The 18,618-nt window shown below is 41.7% G+C and overlaps 1 protein-coding gene across 9 annotated transcripts in view; it reads right to left on the reverse strand.

The window, feature by feature from the left end:
• LOC136691772 (RNA-binding protein Musashi homolog 2) overlaps positions 1-18,618 on the reverse strand; it is a 248,866-nt gene that overhangs the window by 64,124 nt on the left and 166,124 nt on the right. For all 9 annotated transcript variants that reach the window (XM_066664589.1, XM_066664543.1, XM_066664608.1 and 6 more), the window contains exon 8: positions 2,672-2,754. In XM_066664589.1, the coding sequence (XP_066520686.1) occupies positions 2,672-2,754 (83 nt within the window). The remainder of the gene's footprint in view (positions 1-2,671; positions 2,755-18,618) is intronic.

Raw genomic sequence — 18,618 nt, forward strand, 5'->3', positions numbered from 1 at the left:
GAGCAGGTGAAGCACTCATCGAGTCCAGTCAGGCAGCTCTGATGCTGTTAACCTCCTGACAGCCACTAAAGCAGGAGAGTGAAGAAGGACAAAGCAAGAAGAGTGAAAGGAATGTGTGTCTGCAGAGGAAATATGTGGAATGGGAAGTATGCACTTCAGCACAAAGCTGAGAGCAAAGGATATTATGAGCATAGAATGTGCCGGTGAAGGAGAGAGCAGGGGAAAAAATATGACTATTTCAGTCTGCTCTATTCATAGTGCCTCCCATCCACCTCTGTTTTCTCTTTGATTGCAAACAATGCTGCAGCCTTTCACCACAAATTAGTTCCACTGTGTAACTAATGTGTTGGTGAAATAGTCTGGAGTTGCTTTCTGCCGTCGTGAAACTGTGATCTCTTTAAACTCCAAGGAGCTTGTTGTGGACTGTTATTATGAAGCCTCCAAAATGCTATGGATGTGCCTGGTGTTATTCGGTATATGAGCTTTAAATATTTTTAATTACTAGCTTTATGTTTAGCCCTTACTAGCTTAATTTAGCCCTTAAAGATGATCACGAGTTTAATCACCCCCCCCCCCCCCCCTTCTCTTTTTCTTTATGAGTATATAGCTCTGTTCTTGCTCTGTAAGTGGGTAATTTTGCTGTCTTTTCAGCAACTGTGACTGTTGCCAAACATATGTTCCCCAAACATATATTTCCATCTTAAAATACATGGAGCTTCTGAACGTTAACAAATGAGAGAACAGCAGCTTCCCAACTCCAAGAGTTGAGTAAATGAGGAACTGATCCACTGCTTCAGTCGAACTAGCTCTGAAGTATTCCTTCTCACCTGTGTTGTGGTCAGGGCAAAGAGTGCACAGAGAGTAAGAGGACCTAACTGGAGCAGGTCAGAGTCCCTTGTGCTCCAGCCTCAGTAGGGAGAGAGAGAAGAGGTATCTCTTGAATGTTTAATAGTGGACCAGGCATTCAGGCCAGATATCAAACGGAGTGATCAGCAGGCCTGGGGTCTGGGATACTCCATCTTTTCCAGGGCCTGGAAGCATTCAGAGCCATTTAAGGCCCTCCAGAGCCCCGGCAGCTTTTGAGTGGCCTCTCCGGTCATCAGAGGCTCTCTAAAAAGAGCTCCTCCACTCTCCCAAAGCCCAGGGCTAAGGGGTCACAGATGGTGCTTCTGGAGATGGCCGCAGACCAACGAGGCAATGCACGCATTGAGCTGGCGCCTCCGCTAGCAGAGGGAGATCATTACTGCCATTTTACAAAATATTCAACATAATAACAATATTACCATGGATGAATTAGCAAGTCAAATATCCACACAGAGCTTATGAGCAGATGATGCTTCAGAGACCACTTTGATCTTTCTGGCAAAAGCAACTTCACGACAGCATTTGATATTGCTAGGAAGAGAGGAAACAGAAAGAAAGAAACAGTGGAACCTGCTTCAAAAAAAAAAAGGTCCTTGACCACTTTATTGGTTCCATTTCTTCTATTCGCTGCCGAGTTCTGTCAAACGTGAACAGCATAACCACAACAAAGCTGTCGTTTTTCATGGGAAGGAAGCCAATAATGGACATAGTGGTTAAATCTTCTCGCCCACCTCCCCCCAACCATATTCTTTCTCTCCTTAACCTCCCCTACTGGTCCTAACGATGCATGCAATCCCCCCATGGCCCAATTTAATGCTGCTAGTCGATGGATTGCCAGTGTCCTGCTTAGAGAAATTGAAAGAAGCAGGAAAAAAAGAGCTTGGTGCTCCCTGAACAATGAGAGCATTTGATGCAATATTATATAAAAATCAATAGCATGCTAGTAGCGTGTCTGTTGGAGTTTCAGGCAGTATCCAGAACAGGCCAGTCTCCATGTGTCACCCTGTTTCATCAGAAATGCCAAGACGCGCTGCTTAACAAAAGCCTCCAATAGTTCCTCACTTTGAGCTGTTCATCTGCAAGTCAGTTGCTATGACAAACTTGACTTGTGAAATATCTGAGGCCCATAAGTGCATTAGACTTGAAGGACTTGCATGCTGGCCTTCATCAGCAATTCTGCTGGTTTGTGATAAAGTGGAACGGGGATAGATTCGCTCATCCTTGTGCCGCTGTTAATGCTACACAGTGCAGGCCGAGGGAATGCTTTGCTAGTCAAAACAGTGTCCTTACTGTCTTAGCCTCAGGGTCGCAACCCTGTCCGTCAAGTGCCCTTCATTCTTAAAACGGCAGGCAGGACACTGAAAAAAATTGAATAAAAAATTCAGCAGAAACTATAAAACAGTAAGCAGGGTGCCAGGTAGCGCACAGCTAGCAGCCAAGGCTATCATTTTTAAATCTCTTTGCAATCTTTCCATCATACACTTTTAACAAGGCCCCCAAAATGAACGCTAGCTCCTCTTGCAGCCCTCCTTGGCCGAGGGAATTGCGACTGAAGGCACAGACAGGTTGCTTCTCCTAGTCTGGTGGACAAGGCTCCAAGGCACAATTTCATGCTTTGTGGCCAGTGCACAGCAATAACATGGCATAGCCCACACCCAGTATGTCGGCGAATGGGGAAGACTCCCTGCTTCACCTGCTCCTGGACCACCCCAGCTGCTCTCCGGCCATTACGAAGACCACCTCGGCTCCCGCTATCAAATATTAATCCTGCGCCCTGACTGAAAAATTGAGGTGAAAACTCACTTACCATTTTATTATTGATTTCGTGAAAATGAATCTCACAGACTTTCTCCACCACATCCTCATTCTCGAAAGTTACAAAGCCAAATCCTGCAGAGAGGAAGAGAGAAGGCAAGGAGGAAAGGGGGGGCAAAAGAGAGACAAAAAAGAGGAGAGAGAGACAGAAAGAGGAGAGAGAGAAAAAAAATGAAGCACATGACTGACGTGAACTAACACAGAAGCAGTTAAATGAACAGGAAAAGCAACAAATATCTGTTGATTGCTAATATTGCATGGCGCAGACATAAATGAGTCATTGAGTCATGCAGCAATCTACACTTTATTGGCTCCTAATGACGTGAAAATTATGTATCTAGTGCAGCGCAGGGGCTCTTTTGCTGTTAAAGTGATGAAGACCTGGGCATTATTAAAATAGCTATGAGTCTGTTCCTCCGAGAGGGAGGAAGCTCAAAGCCTGTTTAATGAGATTCATAGAGCCAGCCCTGCATCTGAATCCCATTACTAAATATTTGGTTGGGTTTTTTTTTTTTTTTGCTGGTGTTTCAATGCATGACATGCTATTTTCCATACTCCTAAGTGTCCTAAGAAGTTTGTCAACCATATTGAAAATGCTGGCACAAATCCTACTATTCCGATGAGTAAGAAATGCATCTAATGAATAACAAAAGACAGTATTGAGAGTAAGCTAGTCATCTGAAAAACTTGAAATTTGGAATAGAACACTTACAGGCTACTGAAACATGCATATACAGTTACAAACACATAGGGGGAGTGCGATTTGACAATACTTCACAAAGAACCTTCATCCTCAGAGTATGAAAGTGGGATATAAACCAATTGCACACCGTCTGGATGCAGCAGCATTGTAAATTCATAGCATAAAGTGCACAGTAACAAGTGGAGGCTAAGTGTCATATTTGTAAATATTTGATATTTCCCCCTTTAGCTCCTTCTTAAACAGTTTTTAAAATACATTCCAAACACACACATTCACCCACATTCCAAACACACAAGCTTAAGACAAACACCCACACGCCCCTCAGCTACAGTCCAGGTCAGGCAGAGCCCTCCTGTAGGTTAATCAGTACAAGCTCTCAACAAACAACAGACAAAGTAAGAGAAGGCCGAGCGAAGTACCAGAGCCTCGTAGCGCAACTCTGGCACCCCACTGCATTCAGACACGGCTTCTGGTCTTTTAAGAAAGTGAGAGATAAGCCCTTAGGGTCAACAGGTCAGCACAGTCGACAGAGAGCCTGAAAGAGGAAGCGGCGGAGCCCTCTTCATGCCCGCTGTGATAAAAGCAGATAAAAAAAGAGCACGAGGGCCGATAAGAGAGCGACAGATAAACAAACTGCCAGCCCTCACTGTGACCCCACGTGACCTGCGAGTGATTATAAGTACAGTGGTCTTTGTTTGCGGAGGAGAGAATTCACGGCTGTATGTGCTCCTTGACTTCATAACCCAGAACCATCGGGCCTCTTACAAATATCTCTCCTTTAGGGTAAATGCTGAAATGCTGAAAGGTGAACTGCACACTGTGAAGGCAGAAAGATGTTGTGAAAGCCCCAGTCTCAGCCTCAGGTTGTCTCCACAGAACAGGAACTGTCTGATCTACATACACTCGTAGTTAAAAGAAAATAATCACCCAGCAGGAATCAACCGACAAGAATGAAACTTGGTGGGTAGGTTCGGCACGCCGTTACATGCTGGGCCGTAAAGCATGGACAGGCCTTAACACTGTGCCTGACTGACTACATAAGGTCATCCTGTTGCGTGTGCTTTCCGTTCAGACTCGTGCTGTCGTGTTGGTACCATCTCTGCAAGTGAAGTGTTCCTCAGAGAAGAGTTCGAAACCAGTTTGGGCAGTTGGAATGGAGGGGCCGGGATTGTCTTCCCAGCAGACACCAGCAACCCGAAGGATCTGGGAGAACAGACTGATTGTCCGACAGTGACCCTACAACCACAACTGACATTCAGCCAGTCATTCTGCCCTACATGAGTCATCCTGTTAGTGCCAGCAGTCGACAGACGGCTGCATGATGCATTACGACGACTACCCTTAACACCTTGTCATCGACACCAAAGTAAAAGTAACCCATTTTTGTCTTTGTGGAGACGACCAACGAATCCGTGTGTGTAAGCACTGTGGTCAGCATCAAAACAAACTGTGTGTTGCCACGCGTCACATGTCCAGAAGGTCTGGAGTTGTGGTGTGAGGTGCGATTTCAGATCACCTTTGGCCTATATTACAGGCATGGGATGGATTACGGCAGGACACCATTATGAATCTCGACAACTCCATGCTGAGACGTCTGGCATGTTGCGTATTTCAGTATGCCTCAGCACCGCACTGAGAGACACTACATGTGAATGTGTAGCTCCATAAATATTGCCATATCTGTGCACATTTGTAATAATTTATTACTCCTGGTAACTTGCATCTTCCTTACAAATAGCTTAACAGTCCTACATTTGTTTCTAGGTCCATCTTTTTTTTGATGATGAGTGTATTATAAGCTGTTCAGAATAACAAGTAGTCACTATTTTACTAGCGTCCTAACTATTCAGCAATATTCAGGGCATTTTATTAATTGGTAGCAAAGAAAACAACACATCCTCGCATATTTACTCATGAGCATCCTGTTTTATTTCACGTGTGTGTTCTTGTTGCAGAACCATTTCAAAAAAGGCACGATACTTAAAAGGTTCATGTTTGGTCAGTTATAATTTTAGTCAAAGCAGGATGCTCATGGCCTGTCAGCCTCTCTGATGGTGGCTACAAGTCTGTGAGCCTACTGTAGCCCTAAATGATGCAGCAGTATCTATGCCATGAGTCACAGTGTAACTATACAAGCCCCTCATGTTGGGGTGCAGCAAAGGTTAATTGAGGTCATTTATTGTATGTCTGAACCCAGGAGGTGATTCACGGTCATTACCCTAATTTGTCGCTTGTGCAAATTCCACTTTGAATGAGATGGAGACCCTCCCACTTCTAACCCCCCCACCCCTAGGGTGAGGCAGTGTCTCTAGCCACAGCTGCCATCCTGGAGATAATGTGAGTTATTGGAGCTGCTGCCTTGTGCTCTCATAGGCGGATGCTGGAACGGAATCTGCAGCCAATTACTCAGTGACCTCTCCTCTCACGATGGCTTCCTGTACGAGCCCATTAGGGCATCCTGTTGCTGCCTGGGGCTGATGCTCGCCTGGAGGCTGGATTGGGTCCCACTCTGTGCTCCCAGGTTGGATATAAAACCCTGGGATCTGTCCTGTTCCCTCCTCCTTTTCCTGCTCCACCTGTCCTGGAAAGCCCTTGGGGTGACGCGGGATATGGGCCAGAGGTATAGGCTCTGTGATGCTTCCATGTCTCTCTCTCTCCCTGTCCCTGTGTCTTCCTACCTCGCTCATCTGCCCTGTTTGACAGATCTGCCTGTCTGAGGCCCAGCCGGCCTGGGGCCATTTCCACATCCACTGCTTTTATACCTTTAAACACTGTGGAGCCGGCCTGCTGCGTCAGCTAATCAGAAAAGATGTCACTGTTTCCTATCTGCAGCTCCAGTCACACTCTCTCTGGACCTGATTATCCTGCCTTATGGCCTCGCCTCTTCGCATTCGTCTGTCTTTGTTCTCTGTAAAAAGGAATCGGTGGCACTCGGCTAAAGATGCGCACACGTTGTAGACAATACAATAAACATATGCACAAAAAAAAGCATGAAATAACATTTTCAAACAGAGTTTAATAAGAGACAGTACTTCAGGTGCCTTTCGCCCAAAAGTAGCCACTCTCAGATGCGAACAAAATGTGAGTTTAAGTCACAAGAGAGCAAAACTGGCGTGGGGGAAAATGTCCCTTTTCTGCTGGGAGACATTTACATGTGTCTGCGGGGCTGTGCCGTGATGGGTCCGCCTTTGAAATCATGAGAAGCAGTTAGTTTTCCATCTCAGGCCTCCGCACCCTTATCAGCCGCACAGCGACCACTTCTGACAACCAACAAATCAGCTGTCAGGAGCAATTTCTCAGCAAGCAGGAGGGAGGCTGTAGGACTGGTGGGGGTGTGAGGGGATGGGGCGGTGGGACTTACAGGAGCCCATGTACCTGCACCCCCAAAAGGATACTCCCACAGCACAAGCATATTACAAAAAGGAAAAGAAAAAAAAAAAAAACACACAGCAAACAAACTTGAGGCCATTTGTACGCTTCAGTAAAGAAATTGGCAATATATAATAATCTATACCAAAATATGAGTGTACAAACACACACACCCCATTTCATTACTAGCATGACTGTTACATCTATCAAAATACAGTAATTTAAAAAGTCAGAGACTATCCTTCATTCCATTTCCAGTCGAAATGGCCATTAAACCCAACGTATTCATTTGTCAGCAAATATTTCTGAGACGATAAGACACGAGACCATTCACTCGCATAAGAAAGAGAAAACCTAAAGGACAATAGCTGTTTAGAATCTGTAGTTCCAAAAATTATTTACACAGACAAACTGAGACTTCTAACAACACTAGTGCAAGACCTTGTAGATCACCAACACTCTCACCATCTTATGAACAGTAATTAAAGCTTTCATCTTTGAGAGCCTGGATATAATCAAGCTCCACTCATTTCAGATGTGTGAAAAAAACAAACAAACAGGTAATTCTGTCCACCCTGACACTAAAAAGAAAACGGTGTACACAGACGGTTGTTTCGCATGGAATTTACATAAATGCAGGCTGGCTTCTGCATTTCTATATATCTATGTTAAAACACAACAACAGCATGTTTTAAAGAGCTGCAAGTCAAAAACCCTTCTCGTTTTCTTCTGCAGTAAGTAGACTTCAAAGGGTTAAGAAGGAAGAAGCCATCAGAGCTCATGTGAGTGCTTTTCAGATTTACTTAGTGCTTCTGAGAACAATTACCTCCCTGCTCTGTCTTAGTTAGTGAGCTCACAGTGTCTAAAACCTCAGCGAGAGGGATCAGGTAACGATCTGTCCGGCCGTCTGTGTCAGAGTTCAGGGCAGTATCGGCAGAGTGAGCTCCCCACCCACCATCGGAGAAGGCAGCAAATCAAAGCTGCTCCGGGCTGCCTAATGACAACGCTGACTAGCACAGTGGCTAACACGATCTTTTAAGGAGAGAGCCGATACGCAGTCCCTTCAAAGTCAGACAAATGACAGGGACGTATAATTGCAAAACAACATCTGCTTCTTCACCAGCATGGGATTCTTAAGGCTTTTACGCTATGACCTGCTGAATTATGTTTTCCATTCATTTAGCAACCTCAAAACAGAAATAAACAAGCTGTTTGTAGCCATGTGAAACCACTTCTGCTGTACCTTCCCAACCAGAGTGCTTGTGAAATAATGTAAAAAAGCATACACATCTGCCTTCAGTGTGTTTTTGACAAGAAGGGGGTAGTTTTTATCCTCAGCTCTGTTTTTCCCTCCTTTAACGTTCCTTTTTTTTTGAGATTCCTCAATGACAACACATGGATTTCCAATCTCGGGCAGGATAATAAGTGTTAGTGGCTATTACGGAGGCGTCTGGGCGGCATCTCACACTTATTAGGCAGAGAGCGAGGCAGGCCCCGTCTCCACAGACACACAGGCATTCACAGCCTCTTACAAAACAAAGAGGCTCCGCCACGCTTAATGCCAGTCCCCCTCGGAGCCCAGCACAAATAAAATTAAAATGCTAAATCAATGAGTCTTCCACTGACCTTTGCTTAAACAGCTGAGGGTGCCTGGAGCAGTTCGATGTATTTGAAGGGAAGAGGTACACAACCAAATCAGATATTATTACCAATGCAGCGTATCCTTTCCAGATGAGAGATGGGACAAAGATTGCATGTTGCATATTAAACACTGAAAAGGCCCGTCTTTTCCACCCCATCGCCCACGGCCTCTTCCGCAAAACAACACACGCTCGCTCAGGTACACTAACGTATGTGGAAATTACCAACATCTTAGCAATCTATTCTATTTATTACTCAAATATGACCACTAAGTGACATATTACAGTCTGAATTGTAATTAACTTTCAGGGCAAAAAGTATTACCCAGCAATTAATGTAACTGAGACTAATTATCAGCAAAAACAGTTGAAGAAAAAATGTGGGCCATAAACTTTTACTGTTATTTCTCTCTGCCTTCTGTGATCTAAAACGCAAGCAGAAATGCTTGCTTTAAAACAGTGTGTACAGCCTAAATTACAATGTGGGTACAATTAAATGTTCATCATTGTAGAACGTTTTTTGTGTGTCACTCAAATGGAATAATTACTCTAGCTAATCTTAAAGGAGGCAAATCCTGCAAAAGAAGTATATGCAGTTTTACAAAGGACAAAACACGCAAGGCGTATATATACCTCTCTTTTGTGTAAACACAAAAAAGCATGTATATGATGTTTATGTGTTTGATCACTCATCTATTTGTGAAATGTGCGACCTTTTGTATCATCAAAAGGTAATATATATATAAAAACAGAATTCAATTGGAGTTGTTTTCAGCATAATTTATAAATATGAACTAGGGCTTGAAAACATAGCACGTTTAGAAATGTGAGCAACTGTTGTAGTAAATCACTACAGTTTTTAACCCAGATTATTTTATTTGCATTTTTCTTTGAGGGTCAGAGGTAGATACTACATTTATGACCTCTCGGTCCTTTAAAGTAGAGCAGCTGTTAAAAGCATACCAATGCCAGACAGTTACGATTACTGATACAGAAGTAATAGCATTTGTAGCATAATGGGCATGGTTACCATGGTGTTGTGTGTTTCTCTGAACTTAAAAAGAGAGGGGGGTAAAAACAACAAATCCAAACATCACAGTGTACGTTAACGTAAAGAGATTTCATTACAAGCAATTCAAAGGCCATTTAAAGTGGTCTATTCTCATTGAAATGTTTAGGGCAGCTAATTTGTGGCTATGGGGAAGAAAAAAAGTAGAATAAATAAATAAATAAACAAACAAACAGGGAAGGTTTTGTTTCAGACAGTGATGATGTGTGTGTGTGACAGTTTGGCTGCTCAGCTCGATAAATCCTCACACCAGAGGGCTGCTTTTCTACAGGACGGAAAAATATAGTGATATCCAGTGCCATCAAATGACACAATAAAATCAAAAATCTAGAGTCAATTAATCTCTCTTTACTCTGATAAATGGGTTCACATCCTCATCCATTAATAATGAGTTCAGAAAGTAGCACAAGAAAATCTGTCAGTGTACTTCATTTTTTACTCTGCCAGACAGCCAGTCGGCCTCTCTGGTGCAGTGTCGTGTATGGGGCGATGGGCGAGGCTCTATTCTCCAGCACACAGGGAGAAAGTCCAAGGGGAATGGTGAGAATGATCCTTAAGAGTCAATAAATAGATTGGCATGCATTGATGGGAGTTTGCGGCCTTATTTACACATCCTCTTAATCAAAAAGGAGACGGGCGCGGAGAAAAATAGCCTCTCTGTAAGCTCTTTGGAACTTGGAACCCTTGTAAACTAAATGAGAGTAGACAGCGGAATCGATTGTAGTAGCAGCCATCCCGCTACATTATAATGACTCGGGTGAGAAGCGGCTCGCCCAGAAACAAGAGAAAGCCAAAAAAGAGGTGTAAAAGAGCCTATGAACAAGAAAAGTTGTTGGGAAGGGGGCTGCTGTCGCTGACAGACACTCTATAAATCTTCTGCTGATTTGTGTGTTGTGTCTGTGTGCGTTTGTATGTGTGTAATGCCTGCATCAAAGTAAACGCAGGGTGTGAGAAATGGATTGCCGAGGGCAAAGAACAAATCTAAACCAACAACACAACATCAGAATAACTCCTGTGGTGCTGTCAATATGATAAAGGCTGGTTAAATAGTGGAGCTTTCTTCGGTGGTTAAGCACATGATCCTCATGTGTCTGGTACTGATTCTTGCATGGGTGTATGTTTCTGCAAAGGCCTCCCTTACACATCCTGGTTTGTTACTGTGAATATATGACTGAAATATGCAAATGACCTCTGAATGGTTGCCCTGTTGTTGTGTAAGCAGTGTGGGATTGAATGATTAGTTCTGCATCACAAACATGACTCTTACTCATCCCAGAGGTACTGAAAGGAGATCCATCACTCCAGCACTGACATTGCAGAGCGTCCACAGACACTCCAGAGCGTCCCTTTCCACTTCACGCTTTTCAATGAGGTTATACACCTTATATAACATGCACACAGTTAAACATGGCCATAATGGGTGCAGTTTACATTAGCTGCAATCACTAAATATAAGGTAGTCTACAGACCTTTGGACATATAGTGAATGTTTTAAAACTATATTAAACATAGAACTGCTCACTTGAGAAAAACCCTGTGAAGTTCAGAAAACACCAAGTCATTGATCAGAACACAAAGTGTTCTGATCAATCAACACAATTCCATAGCCCTTTTCACATATGAATTCTGGAGAAACTGAAACTACCAGCAAAAATACCAGGCTTAGCAATTACGCCAAGCTGAGCAGAGACAGTACAGAGTGCATCTGAGGTGACAGTCAGAACAGCGGCGCTACTGGTCAGAGACATGAATTCACATGTCAAAATAGCTAGTGAGCCACTGCAGATACAATTTTACGCAGCTATAGTAACTTAAACATGACAACTGAAGCAGCTTTATGATTTATCATAAAGAAACTCTGGATTATTAGGACCGGAGATGTCCCAGAGTTTTCTTTTCACACATGCAGCACACAGCAGGAGATTTTCTGTGTCAGATGTGTTCTCACAGTGAGAAATGTGCCGCATGCTTTAGGCATGGGGCAGCGCCTGAGCAGGAAATACTGTAGAGCACTAGCTGTTAAAAATCGCACATGCGCTGACTCAGACTTTGCCCCAAGTCTTTAGGGGGCCAGTGGGATAAAGTCAGCGTAAAGCCCGGGACAACTATTGTGGGTGTATGTGACTCCTCCGGGTAAACTCTGGAACATTTCTGGGTTACTGTGCAAAAGGGGATCATTTCTGCAGATGTTTATGAGGATATGGTGATATGAGTTATGAGTTGATATCTGCAGAAGTAGAGCTTGAGCTACATTCCCACTACACTCATGCCGTTAACACAGTGGGTATATGGCACCAGGCATAAATCAGAAATCACATTTAACAATGAGCGCATCATTACTCATCAGCATTACTGCTGTTCAGCTTTAACATCTTCAACTTAGCAGGCACTAAAAAGCAATGGTCAGAAACGGAAGTGGACCAAAGTTCCACCTAATGACACAAAGCCCAACTTTGATAAAAAGAATAATAATAATAGCAGGATGATGAAAGTCACTGGCGTCTGCTCACAGAAGCAGTCATGGTAGATTTATAGCGACATTAAGCGCTCCAAAAGCCACCTCAAAACCCCAAATACCAGGCGCTTCGAAGGAAGCTTCTCTTCCCTAATGGCTAATGATCTAAGTCCATCCTCCCTCATTAGAGAAGACAGATGAAGAGGATGTGGCTAGGTGTGCAGAGTCAGCAGGGTCCATCTGCAGAAAATGTGGAGCAGTGCAATGCGAAAGACCTATAGGGGTAATAGTGAAGACCCTGAAACACAGATAAAGCAAATTCCCATACTCTCCACCATTAGCTGTGATTTACTAATATACAATTCAGTCTGTGTATGCAAGTGGTAGAGCAGAATATATGGAATCATTTAGGAAGCAATTTACCAAGTAAGGAGATAAGAAAGTTGAGAAACCTTATGAAAATACAGAAAATGCTGTGTTTACACAGACAATGAAAACAGCATATTAGGACTGCAACAAATATTAGATAACATTTGACATATTCAGGAATTAAAATATTAAATAATGAGACTTTAACACTTTTCTGAAGTTGGCCATTTCAACAAAGAAAACATAATTATGCTAACTACTAGCCTGATACCAGAAGCACATATTTGCCAGCTCTTTTGAGGCACCACTAACAGTTTTAACTCCAGCCACAGTCCAAATAACTTTCAGCACATTTGTAACAGAGATAAAGCAAGATTATGATGGCTACCTAGCAATCCAACACACCATAATACTCACTGCTGTTCAAACAGGGTGAATGTCCCCGGTTAGCATATTAATGCAAGTACATTTTTTTCTTTGTCTATTGATGTACCTTTAAAACATTGTATACTTCATTACACAGGTTAACACACTTGGAAGAGAACATAAGTTGTTATTTCTGTTTGTATTCTGTCGAGCACTGTGCTGAAGAATGGAGGATAGAGACCTGCTTAGAGTGTAAGGCCTATAGCCACAGATGGCCGAAGCATTGCTGGTGATCAAACTCAATGCTTGTCACACTCAGAAACCCCCATTCTCAGAGTTCTTGTAAAGTCAATACATATTAGGAAGTGTGTCCATTCTAATTTTATATTAACCATTTCTATCTAGTTTAATAATACATGATGAATACTGAGATTATATCGACTAATTCAATTCAACTGCTTTGATCATACCATTGAAAGAACAAGGACATCACAGCAAAGCCAAAATAAACAGCACATTTCAAACAAGATTGAGCCATTTTTTCCGTATCACACCCCAACATTTATCTCATTCTTGTCTTTAACTATGTGAGAGACGAGTTGATTGTGTCTGTGGCTGTGTGTTTGGCTCTGACAGGCCCAGTAATGGAGCACCATATGGGAGGGTGCTTTGAGCACGATGCATTCTGACAGTTCTTTGTTTCATAATCCATAAACTCCACACAGGCTGCCGCCTTCTCACAGGCACTGGAGCAACAAGTCCAATTTCACCCTTCTCCTCTGCAAAGGCTAATGTGATTACACTAGCATCAAAACAATTTGGGCCTTAATTACAGAAGACACATCAAGGCGAGAGCCATGATAGGAATTTCTCAAAGGAAGCAATTGGCATGACAAATTAAGAGAGGATGGGAAAAAAAAAATCATTTTTGATAACATGGTGTTTGTTGTGGAGATGCCATTGGCAGCAGACATGGCTAGGAGTGTGGGACCTCCTGTGCTATGCTTCACAGAGGAAGAGCATAAAACATCAAAACATTAAGACTAGTTTTTAATTTAAATGTTTTGTGATTTATCCTTCACTACCTACTAATTGTTCACGAGACACTTCCACGTGGTAAGACGTCTGCTGAGATTTCCAATGTGGAACACACACATGAATATGAGGCTAATCTCTAGCCTAGGGGAAGCGTTAAAGTTCACTCATTGTGTGTTTCTACCTTTGCCTTGCTTAAGTCAGAACCTTTTCCTTTCTTAACTAAACCCCAGCAGTGTAAATGACCACAGATGAGACAGAGCTTCACCTTAATCCGCTACTGAATAATGCATCCGGATCTTTCCACCTCATCCCTTTCAGCCCTCGCACAGGGCGCCAGCGCTCAATCATTATGTCTAATTAGCCATTCCAAACTGTCCCAACAACCATCAACTTTTTAACACCTAAACCAATAGATCTCATTATCGAACTTCTCCACTATTGAGCGTTTAGAATTTTGCAAACTGTGCGGCTGAAGCAGAGAAAGGAAGCGACCGAGTCACACAATAATAAGTCATTGAAGCAATACCTGTTAAACTCATTGTAAATGAAACTCATTATGTTTGTAAAATCATTATAAATATAAAACTCACCCATACGCACATTGTTGCTTTTTGAGAGACTCTAATTACCATCTTTTCTAAAAGCATTCAACGCTAATTCTGTATTATGTACAGTCTAGTTGCACTCTTCAGTAAGATTATAATTTTCACAAGGACATGCAACTATTTTTGAATTATTTAAAGCCAAATAATATTAAATCATCCATGCACAATTAGTAGGACTTTTTAATACATATATCACTGAAAAATTAGTAAATTAGTTCTCTGCTAGTTTTTATACCAGTCATTTTTAGATGTATCTTATATACTTATTTAAATATGTGCCATAAAGAACGTTAGTGTACATTTTTACCCGTTACTCCACATTGTTAATGATAACAGGTTTTCTGAATCTGTCCCTCCTCACTGTAACAGTGAAAGCTTTAAAGTTCTTAAACAAATAATGTAAATCTTAAGATGTTTTCACATATAAACTTGGGTCCAGACATGTTCTGGAGTTGTCCATTCACACAGACATATGTTTACAGCTGGTAACATTCCAGGAATTTAGGCATGGTTCTCTGGAACACTACTGGCTCTATTTCTCATGCGCTCACTCTGATATTCCCCCAGAATTTGTTCTAGCGGGCTGGCTGGATAAAATCTAGGTACTGTAAAGTACAAAGGTTATGGACGTTTGCATTCACACATACAACTCCACTGGGTAAACTACAGAAAATGTCTGGGTTACCGTGCGTGTGTGAAAGGGGCTTTAGAGGACAGTAAATGTAGGAAATGGAGACATTAAGCTCCTCCAGAGCATCTCATTTCATTTCATGTTCTTCTATAGAGACTGTTCCTGCTTGTGTGTGAAACGGAAGGTCTGTGTCCTCGATTTATGCATCTTAAATTAGCTTAAATCACTGCTTACCTGTCAGTCAAATGAATTAACACATTCCCTAAAAATCAGTACATAGTTTTAAGCATGAGATGTGGTGTATCCTGCTTATACAAAATCATCCTAGTAACTCCCATCGACTCTATAAATGTTTTAATGCTATATTAGAAACCACACTACGTAACAGTTATTCAGGGTATATACAGGAACACTTTACATATTTCTGAGTGAGAAGCCAAGCTGAAATACTGTATACGATGCAGTAATTGGAACCAAACTGGTGCAGTTGGTAGTAGTTGAAGTTGACAGTCTTACGAGCACTGTGATTTGAGGATGCTTAAATGAGTGAAAAAACTATTTACTTCATGCTCCTAAAGGTGTCATTTTGAAAACTTCAGCATTTGTAGTGAAGTGTGTGTGTGTGTGTGTAGTCCAGCTCTGCTGACTTTCACACCTACAACTCCACTCGTGTGTGTTCAGGGATCTATTCTGTCCAAGCTTGCGTATGTAGGTCACCTAGCAGCACTGGGCCATCAATTTTACTGTCCTACTTAAATAGACACACACAGTTCGCTTGAAAAAGTGGAAATTTTTCACTCAAAGCACCAACAGAAGCCCCCACACGCCTGCTTCCCTGTTTCCACCCAATACTTCATCGTCCGCGTTGAGAAATTGGTGCACAGTAGTAACACGATTTAAATAAGCTAAAGCAAAAAATAAAACAAGAACCAAATAATCTATACACGGAGAACTGAGTTCTTGTGATAAGGGTCGTATGCATAGACAAATCCAATTTAGAGTGCTCACAAATAAAAAGAGAATGCAGGCTCTGATCTTATCTAAGGGAAAGCCCTTTAGAGTAGCCTAAATTTGCTTGCCCTTGGTGTGTTGAAAGTTCCTATTTCATTAATCTGTAGCGCACAAAGCTAGCAGCACAAATGAACATGCATCTGGTAGAACTGATAGAGCCCTTTTTCAATGGAATAACTGTAAAGTGCTACCAAAAATTATGCTTCAAAAGCCCCGGCACCCCAACTACAGAAAATGAGGCTAAGCTCCAATAGCACAGGACTTAATTTCAATGGCCATTATAGCTGATCTCTTATCAATACACAGAGGACATATATAAAAACATGACCTTAACCTCAGTTCATTAACAAAAAGGGGAAAATGCTTGAGACCAAGTAAATAAGTTTAGTGTGTGTGTGTGTGTGTGTGTGTGTGTGAGGTTTGTGCAGTTCCTGTGTAGTGCTGAGCACAGAGTAATAACAATACAGGCTCTATTCTCCCCATTACAGGTCAGCATCACAATAATTTTTATAGTGTAATTTTAAGGTAAGGGTGGCACGGTGGCGCAGCAGGTAGTGTCGCAGTCACACGGCTCCAGGGACCTAGATGTTGTGGGTTTGAGTCCTGCTCCGGGTGACTGTGTGTGAGGAGTTTGGTGTGTTCTCCCTGTGTCTGTGTGGGTTTCCACACTAATTAACAATGAAATGAAATAATAAGATCTGAATAATAAACAAACAAATGAATGCATGAATAGATTATTTTATTATTACCTAATAAAGTAATGACCAAATGGCTGAAGAAAAGGTCAAATAGGTAAAAATGTTTTTTAAAAAAGTGCATAGGAAACCAGTTCACTCACAGATGTCCAAAGGGAACTCATCAAAGTAAAAATGCACTATAGAATTAAACGTCTACTGCTCACTGTGCACACTCATTAGCTTGAAAGAATCAATCAAAGCAACAAGTTTGCACGATGCTTTCAAGTAAAGTTCACTTTTACATTTGCATTGTAGTCGTCCTGAGGGTAATCATACACTACATTAACTGCATAATATTCACACATGACTGAAAGAGCATGACAGATTAAAATCAAGATATTCAATCTGTTTACAGAGAGAGAGAGAGAGAGAAACAGAGAGAGAGAGAGAGAGAGAGCTCATATCTTTAGGAGATGAATAACACTAATAGAATGTAATTGAGCCGCTCTATGACTCTGCCCAGATTTTACTGTTTGCGCACATATGGTACATTCAAAGAGATCAACGATTAACTCTTCCGTAATTACCAACACACACACACACACACAAGGTGTAGACAGTTTTCCTGCATCATTCTGTCTCATGCATCCATTCACAGACCCAACATATGTTTGGGATTTATGCATATCTCCGTCAAAATAAATAAAGCAATGTGCACATATGTCACTGATATCTGTCACAAGCAGAGTGTCTGCAGTTTCATAATCTTCACAACTGAGAGAAGCCACCAAGGTGTAGAGCTTATGGAGCTGTTATATTGTTAATTAATGGGTGGGGGAAAACAAACATTTTCTCTCTTTCCTCATTTTATGTTAGGTTTATGCAAACGGAGCAGCTTGGTTTATTAGTATTATTTTTCTAAATAACACAATTTGATTTACATGTGTAATATGATAAAAGGACTATAGAGAAACTATTACATCATATGTTTTTCTGTGTATATTTATGATATCATCAACATGTCAATATTCCCCTTTTTAAAATGTAGTTTCACAGCCTGCCAGAGTGCCCAAACATTAAACAGCTAAATTAAGTATTTAGATATTGTCTTTATTTATATTTATGTAAAAAAATTGTATGTTAATCTTAAAGATATGCTGCAGAACAAACATTTACAATTATAACTATTAATAGAGTTGAATAGTACTTAAAAGCTCTCTGCTGCTCAGCTCTGAACTGCGAGACTGGGTCAGATCACAGACGGACTGCAAATACATCACAGACCTTATGAGGGAGGAGAAAGGACTAAAAAAAAAAAAAAACAATGGGAAATTCATAATCCACAACATGTGTGTTTTACAGGAAAAAAACAGTTCACTGATAAAGAAGCAGAAGGGGAAAGCCCTCAGTTGTTGTGGAGATACGCACAAACTGAAACAGCCATTTTTGAGCCAAATGCTACAAACACGTGAGATACATGAAGATGTTACCAATGAAAAAAATAACGTAAAATATTTTTGTGGATTTTTGCTGCGAGTTCATGAGTCTTTCTCCATTCAAAGAGACAGGAGCTGGGTCTTGTATGAATGGAAATAATTGCCTGGTTGTGCTGCCAAAATGGCTGACAAGTGGACAGAAATTCCCTTAAAGACTAGTGCATTAGTAAGAACTGCTTTTGTCCTACAGCTCAACAACTACTCTACAACAAGCATGCTATGAACCCCCAAAATGATCCTGAGACCCACCCTCAGGTAATACATCACAAGTACCTGGTCTTACATCACCAGCCCATCAATACCACAACTAAAACACCACTTCAGGTACCTTCGAAATGTTTTATGAGGTCAAAGGACATGAAGAGGAGGTTTCCCTGTCAGCATATGCTCTCTATACACTGCATTCTGTTCATGGCCTCCTGAGCACATTTGAAATTTTATTAAGTGCAGCATAATTGCTTGTATAATCAAATGTGAAAATGTACATTATAGAGCCATTCCAGCACATCT

This window comes from Hoplias malabaricus, chromosome 1, assembly GCF_029633855.1.
Source record: "Hoplias malabaricus isolate fHopMal1 chromosome 1, fHopMal1.hap1, whole genome shotgun sequence".
In the NCBI taxonomy this organism is placed as follows: domain Eukaryota; kingdom Metazoa; phylum Chordata; class Actinopteri; order Characiformes; family Erythrinidae; genus Hoplias; species Hoplias malabaricus.